General features: G+C 45.9%; 2 protein-coding genes across 2 annotated transcripts; one reads left to right on the top strand and one right to left on the bottom strand.

Annotated features, from left to right (window-relative positions):
• Positions 1-1,683: 1,683 nt before the first annotated feature.
• TRV_05877 (ferric-chelate reductase (Fre2), putative) lies at positions 1,684-3,347 on the bottom strand (the record flags this gene model as incomplete). Its single annotated transcript, XM_003020057.1, has 4 exons — positions 1,684-2,827; positions 2,886-3,007; positions 3,078-3,133; positions 3,200-3,347. The coding sequence occupies 4 exons, from the start codon at positions 3,345-3,347 to the stop codon at positions 1,684-1,686; spliced, it is 1,470 nt and encodes a 489-aa protein (XP_003020103.1).
• Positions 3,348-7,309: 3,962 nt separating this feature from the next.
• On the top strand, positions 7,310-9,180 carry TRV_05875 (uncharacterized protein; the record flags this gene model as incomplete). Its single annotated transcript, XM_003020056.1, has 4 exons — positions 7,310-7,702; positions 7,757-8,346; positions 8,480-8,532; positions 8,681-9,180. 4 exons carry the CDS (start codon positions 7,310-7,312, stop codon positions 9,178-9,180), a joined length of 1,536 nt encoding a protein of 511 aa, XP_003020102.1.
• Between the last annotated feature and the right edge of the window lie 2,868 nt (positions 9,181-12,048).

The raw sequence follows: 12,048 nt of genomic DNA, 5'->3' as shown, positions 1-12,048 counted from the left end.
TTAGTAACTTAGAAGTATGGACAACCTCGGTAGTTACCTATTGGATTGGAAACAAGAAAATCACGTGACACTTCTGTGCCGCGCCGCGACCTCATGCCTCTTTAGTTCAATCTCTCGTTGCGTTCTCTTCTTCTCTTTTTCCTGCTTCCTCAGGTCAGCTTTGTCCTTTTACCTCTACGTCTACGTCTACTGATACAACCTCTTCTGCTTCTGCTTCTACGTCTCACTCAGATCATCACTCTCTAACATCATGAGTTCGAGGCAATCCGCTACCCATCTGTCCTAAGCCCATCCAGTGAGACATACCAACACGGATTGCCGACCTTGAGGCCGTCCATGATGATCCTGAGACAGCTAATTAGCAAGAAATCAATATCCAGGTGGATATCGACGTGTATAAGGAGAAGCAGTGCGCTGTGCTATGGTTCTACATACAAGATGGCAAAATCATCGACCTCCAAAGCTTGAATCCTAGACGTACATATTGGGCCGATGTAATGATTCCTCTCTATAATTAGACGCTCACAATTTATCCCCTGTACTTTGCTTACCCGTGTTCTGTTCTAGGGTTTTGGTTGCCAGTACTCCGTACTCTCAACGCATGCTCTCACACCCCTGAATCCATAAGTCAACAGCTAACTAACGCACCAAATGACATGCAGTTTCTTCCCTTAAGGAGTAGGACACCAGGTGAGTATTTCTAGAGTTCCAGAGAGTATTTGTTTAACCAATCATACGTCTTAATATAGCTGCTTAGATATTTGCCCGACTGAGAGTAACTTCCAGTTTACAGAGATCAAGCAGTTCAAACACATGGCCAAGATCTGTCACAAGCTTCACAAGCGAGACGGATGGCCTCTGCATCGGGACTGACTGGCAACTTGATAACTTGACATGCCTGGATGAGGGACGATGCACGACGTTCTCGACCTGTTGACCCACTGGCGCGTTAATATTACATTTGGCTTGTTCTTGCCGCCGAGCGAGGCCGGTGAAATACAAGCATTGATCCTCCCTTGCCTTGCAGGAGCTAAAGCTTGAACCCCTGGCTTGGTGACACATCATCCCTCTACTTTCTTGAACACTTGAACGGACCATATCAGGGATAAACGAGATCGAGATCTGATGAATACCAACAGGGACTGCGGCCAGGAGCTCGTACGCTGCCTGGGCTGTGCTGTCAACCACCGGAGAAGCTCGACTTGCCCATCTCGAAATATGGAACCCGTTTTGAGGCTCGAGCTCGCCAGTCTGCCTCCGTATATTATTACCCCGTGTTTTAATTAAGATTTTCTCAGGCCGTATATGTCATCTCTCATTGGATGGTCTAGTTATTGCAGGCTCGTGGTAGGCAGGCCCGTTACAAGTCGAGGATTAAGGTCTAGTTACCATCAACCGGGGTCCCCAACCAGTTTAATCAGTTACACGTGATGACTATCAGCTCTGGCCGCTCCCCTAGGTGTGCAAGGCCGGATCAATGACTACTTAAATCCTTAATCGTTCGTAACTAATAATGACAGCTCTATATAAATCCAAGGTCTAACTATATACTTCTCATCCTTGCTCCATAGCAGAAATACTGCCACAGAAACACATATTTCTGAACAAACATCAATTCAAAAGTCTGCAAGGCAATAAAGGACTAAACAATGAATGCAAATGGAGAAATAGTCATGTTAAGGACTACCAACTGTACGCATCTTCAATGTACCTGATTTGCCGATATCCCTGGAGCATAGCGTTGTGGATTGCCTCTCTTGCTTCGTCTGCTAGACTATCCGGACCGCAGACAAGTACAGCAAGCCGCGAGTTGGCCGCATTTGCGCTTTTTGCCCGCTCCAAAATAATAGACTTAGTATCTGGTCTCCCATATTTCACCTCGTATTTCGGAATTGCAGTGAGAGACTGCAGCTTGGAGTCTTTGGTCAGCTCATCTAGAACATTAGTGTCCAAGGACGACGTTGTGTTCGTGCAGGCTGGGGAAGGAACGGCAGACGCAGCACTCTTGTCACCACTCGTCAAATAGAAGGAAGCAGAAAAGTCTCCACGCTCAAGGGCGGGCTGTAGCTCCCTAGAGGCTACATTGTGAACGTAGGAAGCCTGTCTCGCTGACCAAACAAGTGTCATATCCTTTGTACATGTACCTGTTCCGGTCGCAGATGCGCGTCGGATATGATCCTGGATATAAGGCACAGCAGCAGCAATACCTGTACCACCAACGATGAATAGAACCGATTCGTATGCCCACAGAGGAGCAGAGTCGCCATATGGGCCCTCTAATAGCAATGTAGTTGAGATAGCAGTGCCACTGGACTTCAAGCATTGGTCACGAAGTTGGCGAGTCCACCCATTATACGGTCGTATCCAAAATACGTAGGTTGTCTCATTGGATGGGCTGCCTCTTGGATTTTGGTCCTTGGAAACATTGGCGACCTGCTGCACTCCATCACTTTTGCTGTTCTCAACTGGAGAAGAAGAGCCAGTCTCTGAAAGTTTCTCAGTGGCCACCTTGGAAGTCTCGGCCCATGCCCCGAGGGTGAATGGATGACTCTCATACCCAGTCCATCTGAAGGGCTGGTACAAAAAGTAATACCGTCCAGGCTTTTGAGAGATACCGGTTGCAGCTGGTGTTACCTCCAGCCTGATGATATCTGAAACCTCGTCGTAGTAAGCAACAGAACTCGTGTATTGAAGACCACCTCCAGCGAATCGAACTCGAAGGTTGCAGTATATGATTCTAATAATGCGCAGAGTCCTCTCAAAGCCCCATATAGCAACAAGTGGCCAAAGGTAAGGGTCATATTCGCCTCCATAGACGGATATGTGGCTAACATAACAAAATGAGCAGGTGTCGTGAAAGATATCACATTCTGGCTGAAACTTACTAAAACATGGATATAATTGTCACAGTAGATAATGCAATGTGGATGAGTAAGAACAACTCATATGTTTTCCTTCGGAGCCATAGGCATGAGAATATTACCAGGAAACTCATTACCACAGTTCCCTGTAGATTCATTAGTAAAGTCCCGGTTAATTATTACTTAGGTATGTGGATCATTTAGGAATGCACTAACCACAACACCCATGCAAAACCATTTTTCTGTAAACCGTTTGATATATATTCCCGAGCCTAAATAACAGAAAGAAACTGGTCAGCCGAGTTTTCATTGCATCTTCCAAATACGGCTACACTAACCTATTAAGAAGAAGAATATTGTAAATGCGATGGAATGGGCAATGGCAAGTAGAGTTGCGGCTAGAGCAGCCTGTCTATGGAAGATATTGAACATTCGGAAGCTCCAGCCTGTGGCCCAAAGGAATATATTGTTCCTGCCTGCAAACATCCAAGCGAGGGGCAAATTTGCGAAGGAAAGCACCCCAGTACGACCGGCAATATACCGGCATAGTTGTGCATTTGTTTTTGGTATGCTATAGATAAGAACGTAGTCGTTAGTAGGGTTCCCACAAAGCCGGACTGAGGCAGACATACTTTAAATTCCCAGCGAAAAGGTCATAGTTGACACAGCACAGGATCGCAATGATAAGCCAATACGAGAATATCACAATTGCTTCTATTCTGGTTGGCATGTCACACCCGTACAGTGTCCGCAAGTGATAAGATCCAAAAGTGCTCGGGATTGTCAGGTGTGTTTGAATCCAGTCGGAGAGATACAAAAACGGCCTGAAAACCCGATGGGGATTTTTGAGCTTAAGATCATAGCTGCCCTCCAAGTCACTCCTCTTCGTCCTCGACTGCCTAAAAAATGCCCACTTGCAGAAGTTGTTGATCATTCCAAGGACCAAAACCGTACCCCAAATGCCATACATAGCAAATCTAGACCAAGGTCAGTAAAAAAGAGTATGGAATAAAGGACACAATTATTAGAATATAAATGTTTACCCATAGTGGTGACGGTGCTTCACTTCAGTATTATTGACGACCTATGCGCTGTCAGCATCTCTTCTATATTTTTTGAGTTAGAGGCTTCCATACAACTGTCTTCAATGAAAGATCGAAAAATTTCATGGAAATCAGAACCGGTGTGTTGACCTTTTTCTCTGGCGGTATTTCTCCGTTTTCGATCACTTTCATTTTAGCAATAGTTTCGTCGGTAAGGTTGGCAGCAAAGTCTGACATCGGTAGCAAAGGCTGAGAGATGCGCCGCTGACAATTCTCCTCAAGAACGCCGACTCCGGAAAGTATTTCTTCGGGTTGGCAGTATACTTTTGCAGATGCGTATATAGATGCTACCTTCAAACGGTTCCGGCAGTACATAACCCATTGTTTTTTGCCAGAAGGACCGGCAAATTTTATAGGTTTATATGCCCTGTAAACGGCAGAAAAGCATATTTCATTGTTTGCCAGTTCCCTTGATGAAACAATCCTTATAAACAAGGCTCCTAGAAGAAGCTTGAACAAAAACATAGTGTAGACTTCAAATTTCCCCTGTCGAAGGCAATCGTATCGACGGGATACAATAGGGGAAGGAAAGAAAAGTCAAAAGCCGCATTAACTCGACAGAAAGGCTCTTTCTAGTCTACCATAACCAGAGGCTGCCCAGGGTAATATATAAGTTACAGCCCTAGCTATGAATTCGCCTAACTCGGGGCAACCGGAGAACCCTTGGCCCCTAGGTCTTGTATTAAGAGCATGCCGTGAGAAGACTCAATAGAACAACTGTTGGTTCTCTTATTTCTCCTCTTTACCGGGAATAGCATGACCCACAGATAAAATATTGAAAAATTCTGCGGTCCCGAACAAAGCAGACTACCTGGGTACTTTCGACCCCGTCCACGATGGGCTCGCCCGGCCGGTTGTAGTTGAGTAGTTGTCTTTCTCAACCACGCCGAGATATCGGGACCATTCCACGCATGGGTATGATTGAGATTTCGCATTTGCCACACGAATCAGTCCACACTGTGAGTGGGGTATTTTAGTTGACTACCCATCGAGGTCATATACTCATGGAAAGAATTGTGTTTTTTCCCCCTCTTTTTTGAGAACCGCTCAAAAAAAAGACCAAAATAAAGCAAAATATCAATCAATACCAGATTGATATGGAGCAATTGTACCATGGTAGCTGTTTGTATGTCGAATTTTAACAAAGTTGTTGATTGATTCTGACTCCATACGAGTGTACGGAGTTGAGGATGCAGAATTGGTCGTTCTCTTTTTAAGGTTTTCTATCGCCAAGCTTGTTGATAATTAGCGGATCAGATAACTTATTAACCAATTAGCAACCCTCCTCCATCACGTATTAATTCACTCATGAGGTAAGCAGTTAACTGAATGGATCTTATCAGATTTTGATATCTACAAAATCTTATCTAATCAATCTTGGTCACTACTGAGTGGACGGAATGGAGTATCCTTCCTATAATCCGAGCGACGATGCATCGCATAATTACATGGGCTAAAAAAATAACTTTCTTAGAGAAAAGCCAAGTCCGTAACTACAATGCCGCCGCTTTTTCGAAATTCTAGCTCCTGATTTTACTCCGAAACAAACACCCTGAGTTATTTATCATGTCTTCAAGGAGGATGGGTCAAACAGGATTCAGATTAAGTATAACCTCATTACTGAGGGGTTATAGTTGTCTACACAGTGAGTGTTGTGGTTAGAAGCTTAAATTGGAAAGACCATAGCCTTGTGGGCTTCAGTGCATAATTAAATTAACTACGCTACCTAAGCCATTTGTGACCGTTACAACCGTCCCCAGTGGAAAAATCGCCCACTATATGCAACAGCTGATGAAGATAGCGGGGTCATTTCCTGCATATAGTGGTGGCCTACCGAACACGTGTGAGATAGTTTGCTCGCCAATATATACAGAACGGATACCAATGGGTATAAAAAGCAAGGTCAAGTAAGGCATAATACCCGCCGAAACTCGGGATTAATTGAAACATCGAGGAAGGAGGAATCGGAAGTGCAAGTTCCGCAATGACCTTGTTAGTTCTGGGAACGTATTCGCAGGTGGCTGGCCGTAATGCAAGAGTTAACCGAAGGCCGAATAGGGCCAGAATAGGCGCTACATATATCTTGCAGTAACATACAAGACTTTGACCGCGAAATCCATGACGATGATTGGAGGCTATCCCAGCGTCCTCGAGAGACTTTGCGCAAGAAATGAACCCAGATCGTATGGATAAGACCAGGGCGCTAATGGCGCTCAAATTTCGGGCCGTAGCTCATGTAGCTATACCTTGTCTTGAGCTGTTGAGACCGGATTTCCTCGACATTGGGGTATAATCTCCGTTCCTTAGGATAGCCGCATGGCCAGAATCCTAGGTCACTTTCTACGTATAACTGCCAAACTAGGTCGGTTTATGTAACCTCACATCGGAAAACCGTACTTCGGTCCATGTTTCTGGCCAGGGTTACTGAAGGAACATCTGACCTGGATGTACATGGGCAGTTCGGGGGCACTCTAGTTTCAAGCTGTTTACGCTATCCAGGATTGGCTTGAATCTCATATATCTGGATGACTGTGGATATAATGATTCGTTCAATCTTGTTAGTTAGACCAGGGCTTGCCTCGGCTGTATGGAAGTCCCATCCTTATCTGAATTAACTAGCGGTCTAGTCAAGGAGATAGCAGTAAATGTGGGGTTCGAAATCAGCAGTCCTCAACACAGTCGCTGGAGGATCTAAATGGGGGTAATTTCAAAACTTTTTGGTTCTGGTATCGTCAGTTTCACTATCTGTTCCTTTGTCGCCTCTTTACTCTCCTATCAGCTGTGTCAGTGCACGAAAGTGGGCTACGAACGAGGATTCCAGCAGCAAATTAGTTAACAACAATCTTTGCTGTCTTTATGAAGGGATCAACAGCCTGGTTAAGAGGGTATGGTATGCGAATTGGGTCCTGGAATCGAATTGAGCTCCCATGGCATACATCCCATTAAAGGGCTTACCATTACGGGGACATTTTTGGGTAGGTGGTGATAAAGCTTTCACTGGAAGAATTCGGCAAATTAAATTAAATGCACGGCGTCGAATTCTGTGGCTTCTCATAGAAACGGCGGGCTTGGCGCCTGTGTCATGTGACCACAACTCACCTGGGCACTGGAGGGCTGGTCCAAGCGTCCTTCAGGTAGCCAAAAATGCAATTGAACACTCAATCACAAGCAAGGAGATCAACTATCAACTCGTTTTAACAAACTGATTAACCCTGAAAGCTGGCTTACCTGACGGCGCAAGTTTATACACTCGCCGGCCAAGCAACCGTTACCGAGATCACGCCTACTTTTTAACCAACTCCTCGAATACCCTTCCGTCAACCCCCCACCTAGAGCGTTATCGACATGTCGTCAACCGCCGTGGTAGGGGACGACGACGTCCTGGAGCCTACCCTACAATGTCTGTTAGACCATAAGACCCTTCGATGGATATTTGTCGGTGGAAAGGGCGGAGTCGGCAAAACTACCACTTCATGCTCGCTGGCCATACAACTCTCCAAAGTGCGGAAGTCTGTGCTTCTTATATCCACAGATCCTGCTCATAATTTAAGTGATGCTTTCGGCCAGAAATTTGGCAAGGAAGCTAGACTTATTGATGGATATGATAATCTGAGCGCTATGGAGATTGACCCCAATGGAAGCATTCAGGATTTAATGGCTAGTGGGGGAGGTGACGGAAATGACGATGCTATGGGCGGGTTTGGTCTAGGTGGAATGATGCAAGACCTGGCTTTTAGTGTAAGTATCAATCGCAATATCTCTTCGTTGAAAGCTGCTAACATTCCGTGTTAGATACCTGGTGTTGATGAAGCGATGTCCTTTGCAGAGGTTTTGAAGCAAGTCAAATCTTTATCATATGAAGTTATTGTCTTTGACACCGCTCCTACCGGCCATACTCTTCGGTTCCTGCAGTTCCCAACTGTGTTAGAAAAGGCCCTTTCCAAACTATCGCAGCTTTCTGGCCAATTTGGCCCCATGCTTAACTCGGTCCTCGGTGCTCGTGGCGGCCTACCAGGCGGGCAAAATCTTGACGATGTGCTATCAAAAATGGAATCACTACGAGAAACTATTGCGGAGGTTAACTCTCAGTTTAAGGATGCTGATATGACCACTTTTGTCTGCGTGTGCATTGCCGAGTTCTTGTCCTTGTATGAGACTGAGCGCATGATACAGGAGCTGACGAGCTATAACATCGATACCCATTGCATTGTTGTCAATCAGCTTTTGTTTCCCGGAAAAGATAATGCGTGCCAACAATGTGGCGCAAGACGAAAAATGCAAAAAAAGTATTTGAATGAGATTAAGGAGCTGTATGAAGATTTCAACGTTGTCAGAATGCCACTGCTCGTTGAAGAGGTCCGTGGGAGAGAAAAGTTGGAAAAGTATGAATATCCCGCCCTATTTTATATATTCAGAAGTAAACTGACTTGTTCGCCTTGTAGTTTCAGTGACATGCTGATCCACCCGTTCCAGCCAGCCCACGAGGATTAGAGTAACGAAAATATAGAAAAACAGGAAATTTACAGGAAAAGAAAATTATACAGGGCTCGTGGTAATCGAAGAAGGTGGTAAAAACATGAGTGTTTCCCCCATTCTTACATGGTATAGGAGAATATATCAATTTTCTTTTTCTGATAGAAATTACCCAGCCGATCAATAAATGTATTTTGTTCACTGACCAATCAGTACGGAGCGCTTACACATGACAATCTTTAGTGATATCTCCGTTGAAAAAAGAGAGAGAACGACGCAATAATTATAAACCGAACCAGGTGAAACGGGTAATACGCCTTATATTTACAATGGTTGATTATGATGCATTGCTCAAGGGGCCCTGGATGGAGCTGGAGGAAAGGATGGAAGCACAGGGTCACATACATAAATATATCCGCCCTGCTCAGAATAAGCTTGACCCATCCACGCACAATGTGAACCCTCAAACTGTGGAGAGGCAGCGAATTGATAATTCCATGAAACTACTCCGTATAATAGCCTTGTCTCCATCTTATCAAGATCCGGCCGGTGGTCATCTGCTAGAAATACCCAAGTCAGGAACTTGCTTGGCTTTCGTCGTGAATATGGACAACGGTTGGCCCGCAATGGAACATAGGGTTGTGTCCCTATCTAGTTTCTCTCACAAATCCACTGCAACCGTGCCTTCTAAGCGAACTAGAACTCTCGGGTCCATCCGGAGCCTCCTGAGAGACGGCTCATGAGGCACGCCCTGTGCATGGCGGTCAAGATAGTGCGATATTTGAGTTATCTACGGGAAATACGAAAAGGAGGCCATTACTTGTATTCCTCGGGAGAGGATTTGACCCATGATGTATGGTCGGTTTGGATCGCCATTCGTGGAACACTCCTTAAGTGGAATTACGTTCTGTACTCAGTACTTGTTTTTTTCCTTGAGTTCTTATTGACCCGGATGCACAATGCAGCTGATGCCAGTGGAAATAGAGATATGACCTCATTTCAGGTATGCTCCAGTCCACATCTCCCTGTGGGAACAAAGCAGGCAGCAAGAGCTATGAGGAGCAAGGGTTCTTTTCGATACACCTATCCATGCAGTCGGATGGATCTATGGAAGAACTACGAAAGAAAAAGTAGCTGAGATCGCCCAGCGCCGTTGATGCACTAACTATGTCGAAAATGATGGCTACTAGTATGTACGGAATATAACTTTACCATCTATGAAAGATGTTTTCGACGGACACGGCTCTATTGGCTATCCTTGCACGCATCTTAGGTAGTTAAGCCTTCCTTAGGAAGCGTGCCATTTATAAGGCTGGGGCAGGGTTATCCAGCATAGGCAGGCCTTCACGTACTCTGGCGGCGGGTGGCAAGGTCAGGGCACTTCCACTAGAAAGGGAAATTTAGTTGGAGATGCTGGGGATTATTTATGCGCCTAACTGGCCAACAGTGAGTCCCACAGGAGCTGTCTACTAATGCGACAATGGGATAGAGACAAGTCAAGGCAAAGCACGCTCGTTCATGGCTCCAGGGGAAAGGACAATAGGATCCTTTCCCTTCCGGCACGAAGTATCTAGATGTATCAGTTGCCACTGGCCAGTCCGCTTCACTAAGGAGGCGCCTGTCAGAGCGATTTCAGCACTGCCGATGGCTTGTCTTCTCCCCCCTTTTCCCACATTTTTTTCGTACGGATGCCTGCCGACTCGCTGGCGCCAAAGCGTCTTGGGCGAAGACCCGAACTAGGCAGTCTGGTCAACAAAACCTGCACACAAAAGAGGAGCGAAAACTTGCGAATCTGGAAACGCCACGACTGGGACAGGGGGCGTGCAGCGGTAAATGAATATTAGCTGCACGCAGCCCACAACGATCGGAGGCCTGTACGAGCGTGAGTGGATGTGCTGAAGCCTTGTGCTCGCTGGGTGAAGCCTCACTTCGAAGCTGTGGTCGAAGAGCTGAGGAAAGGCCGAGCGCGCAGGGATCAGCTGACCTGGGTGGCCCTTGGCTGACGTAAGAGAATAGGGGCGCCTTTTTGCTCCCTGGAAAGTCGGCGGGAAATATATAAGACGGGGACAGACGCCCGCCGGCTCTGCGTGCTTGCTCTCTGCTCTCCCGTCTCTTTGGCTGGCTACGAGGAAGAAGCACCGCTGTGTACGAAGCTGGCCGTGTGATGGACGACAACTAGCCTGCTGTTTCCCCCGTCTTTTTTCTGTTTACCTCCCTTCATCTTTTGCAGAAGATGAACGTCTGAGTGTGTTGAACATCCGTCCTCAATACACGCTGCACTGCACGGCACAACCACCCCCTGCCTGTGACCGAGTCATAGATAGTCTATATCTATACCTTTGTATCCTGCGTCTGCTTTGTACTCTCTTCATCTACTCTCTTGTCGTCTTGTCTTTTTTTTTTTTGGTTCTGCTCTTGTTTTCTTCACGTTCCCCCCTGTCAACGCTTCTCAAGCTACCCCCTGAAACCACGGCGTCCAGTCAAGAAACAGAACAAAGGACACGGAAAAATGTCACAGCCCGAGCAGTACTGGCTACCAGGCTATGAGCTATCTCGACAAGTCATTCTCAGCAATATCCACATCTTTCTCGGCCCAACGGCGTCCGCGAGGCCATATACCTACCATGTATGGAACCTCCAACCTATCACTAATGGATACATAGCCCTTCCGTTTTCCACGTTTCCTGACACTATAATTCTAGGGCCGAGATGGATACCTGGTCACTGGAAGCAGACTCACCCAAGTACGTCATGCCCTTCTCCCCCTGATGGTGCGGCCTACATCCATATCTGTGGACCGATTTGCCTAATGATGTGACCGCAGCAACAAATCGACGACCTGAAGAGTATGTCTAAGAAGTTTGAACTGGACCAGACGATAAAGACAATGCAGTTGTCAAGTAGCCACGAAGAAGCAGGTGACCCAGCCACTCAGACCTCCATCCATAAGCCTGTGCCGGTGTCCATTTCCAGAGGCCGTGAGCGAAATAGAGACCGAGATCGGGGAAGAGAACATCGTTCTTATGATCGTGGGTCACGATCGAGACGATACCGGTGTTGAATACAACAGGGCATGACATGATCTTGGATGTATTCATTATGTCCACGGACCTACTTACTGTACAAAGCATACAGTACACATCTTTGTTTCTTTTCTTTTTCTTTATTTTTTTTTTCCCTTTTCTTTTCTGGATATCCCCTTCTGACGCTTCTTTTCCCTCTATGGGTCGCTACGTTATGGTGCTTGGTGGCTTTCTTCTTTTGCTTGAATAGACATACTGTTTTGATACAAAACTGTCGACGAAACTTCCCAATTACGTTGTCCCTCCATATAGGTAGACTCGCTCTACCTTGGAGTTTCATATCTTATATAGGTCCATAATGGGTCAATCCAAGTAAAAACATGTGAACAATTAAGGCATAAATCTCGTTTACCATTGAAACTAAAATGTTTAAGAAACCTATGCATAGATAAGAGTATGCAGACCGTTAACACACACAACACAGGATTAACTTGAAAAAACGCCCACCCAAAACATGTCAATCCGAGCAGCCGTTCCACATGGCGAAAGGATTGAAGGAAAGAAAACATAGGTTGGAAAGGAAGAAGA

This window comes from Trichophyton verrucosum, assembly GCF_000151505.1.
Source record: "Trichophyton verrucosum HKI 0517 chromosome Unknown contig00651_1.f1.exp, whole genome shotgun sequence".
NCBI classification, from domain to species: domain Eukaryota; kingdom Fungi; phylum Ascomycota; class Eurotiomycetes; order Onygenales; family Arthrodermataceae; genus Trichophyton; species Trichophyton verrucosum.
Note: the sequence above shows the minus strand (reverse complement) of the source record. Positions and strands in the feature narration are given on the sequence as shown.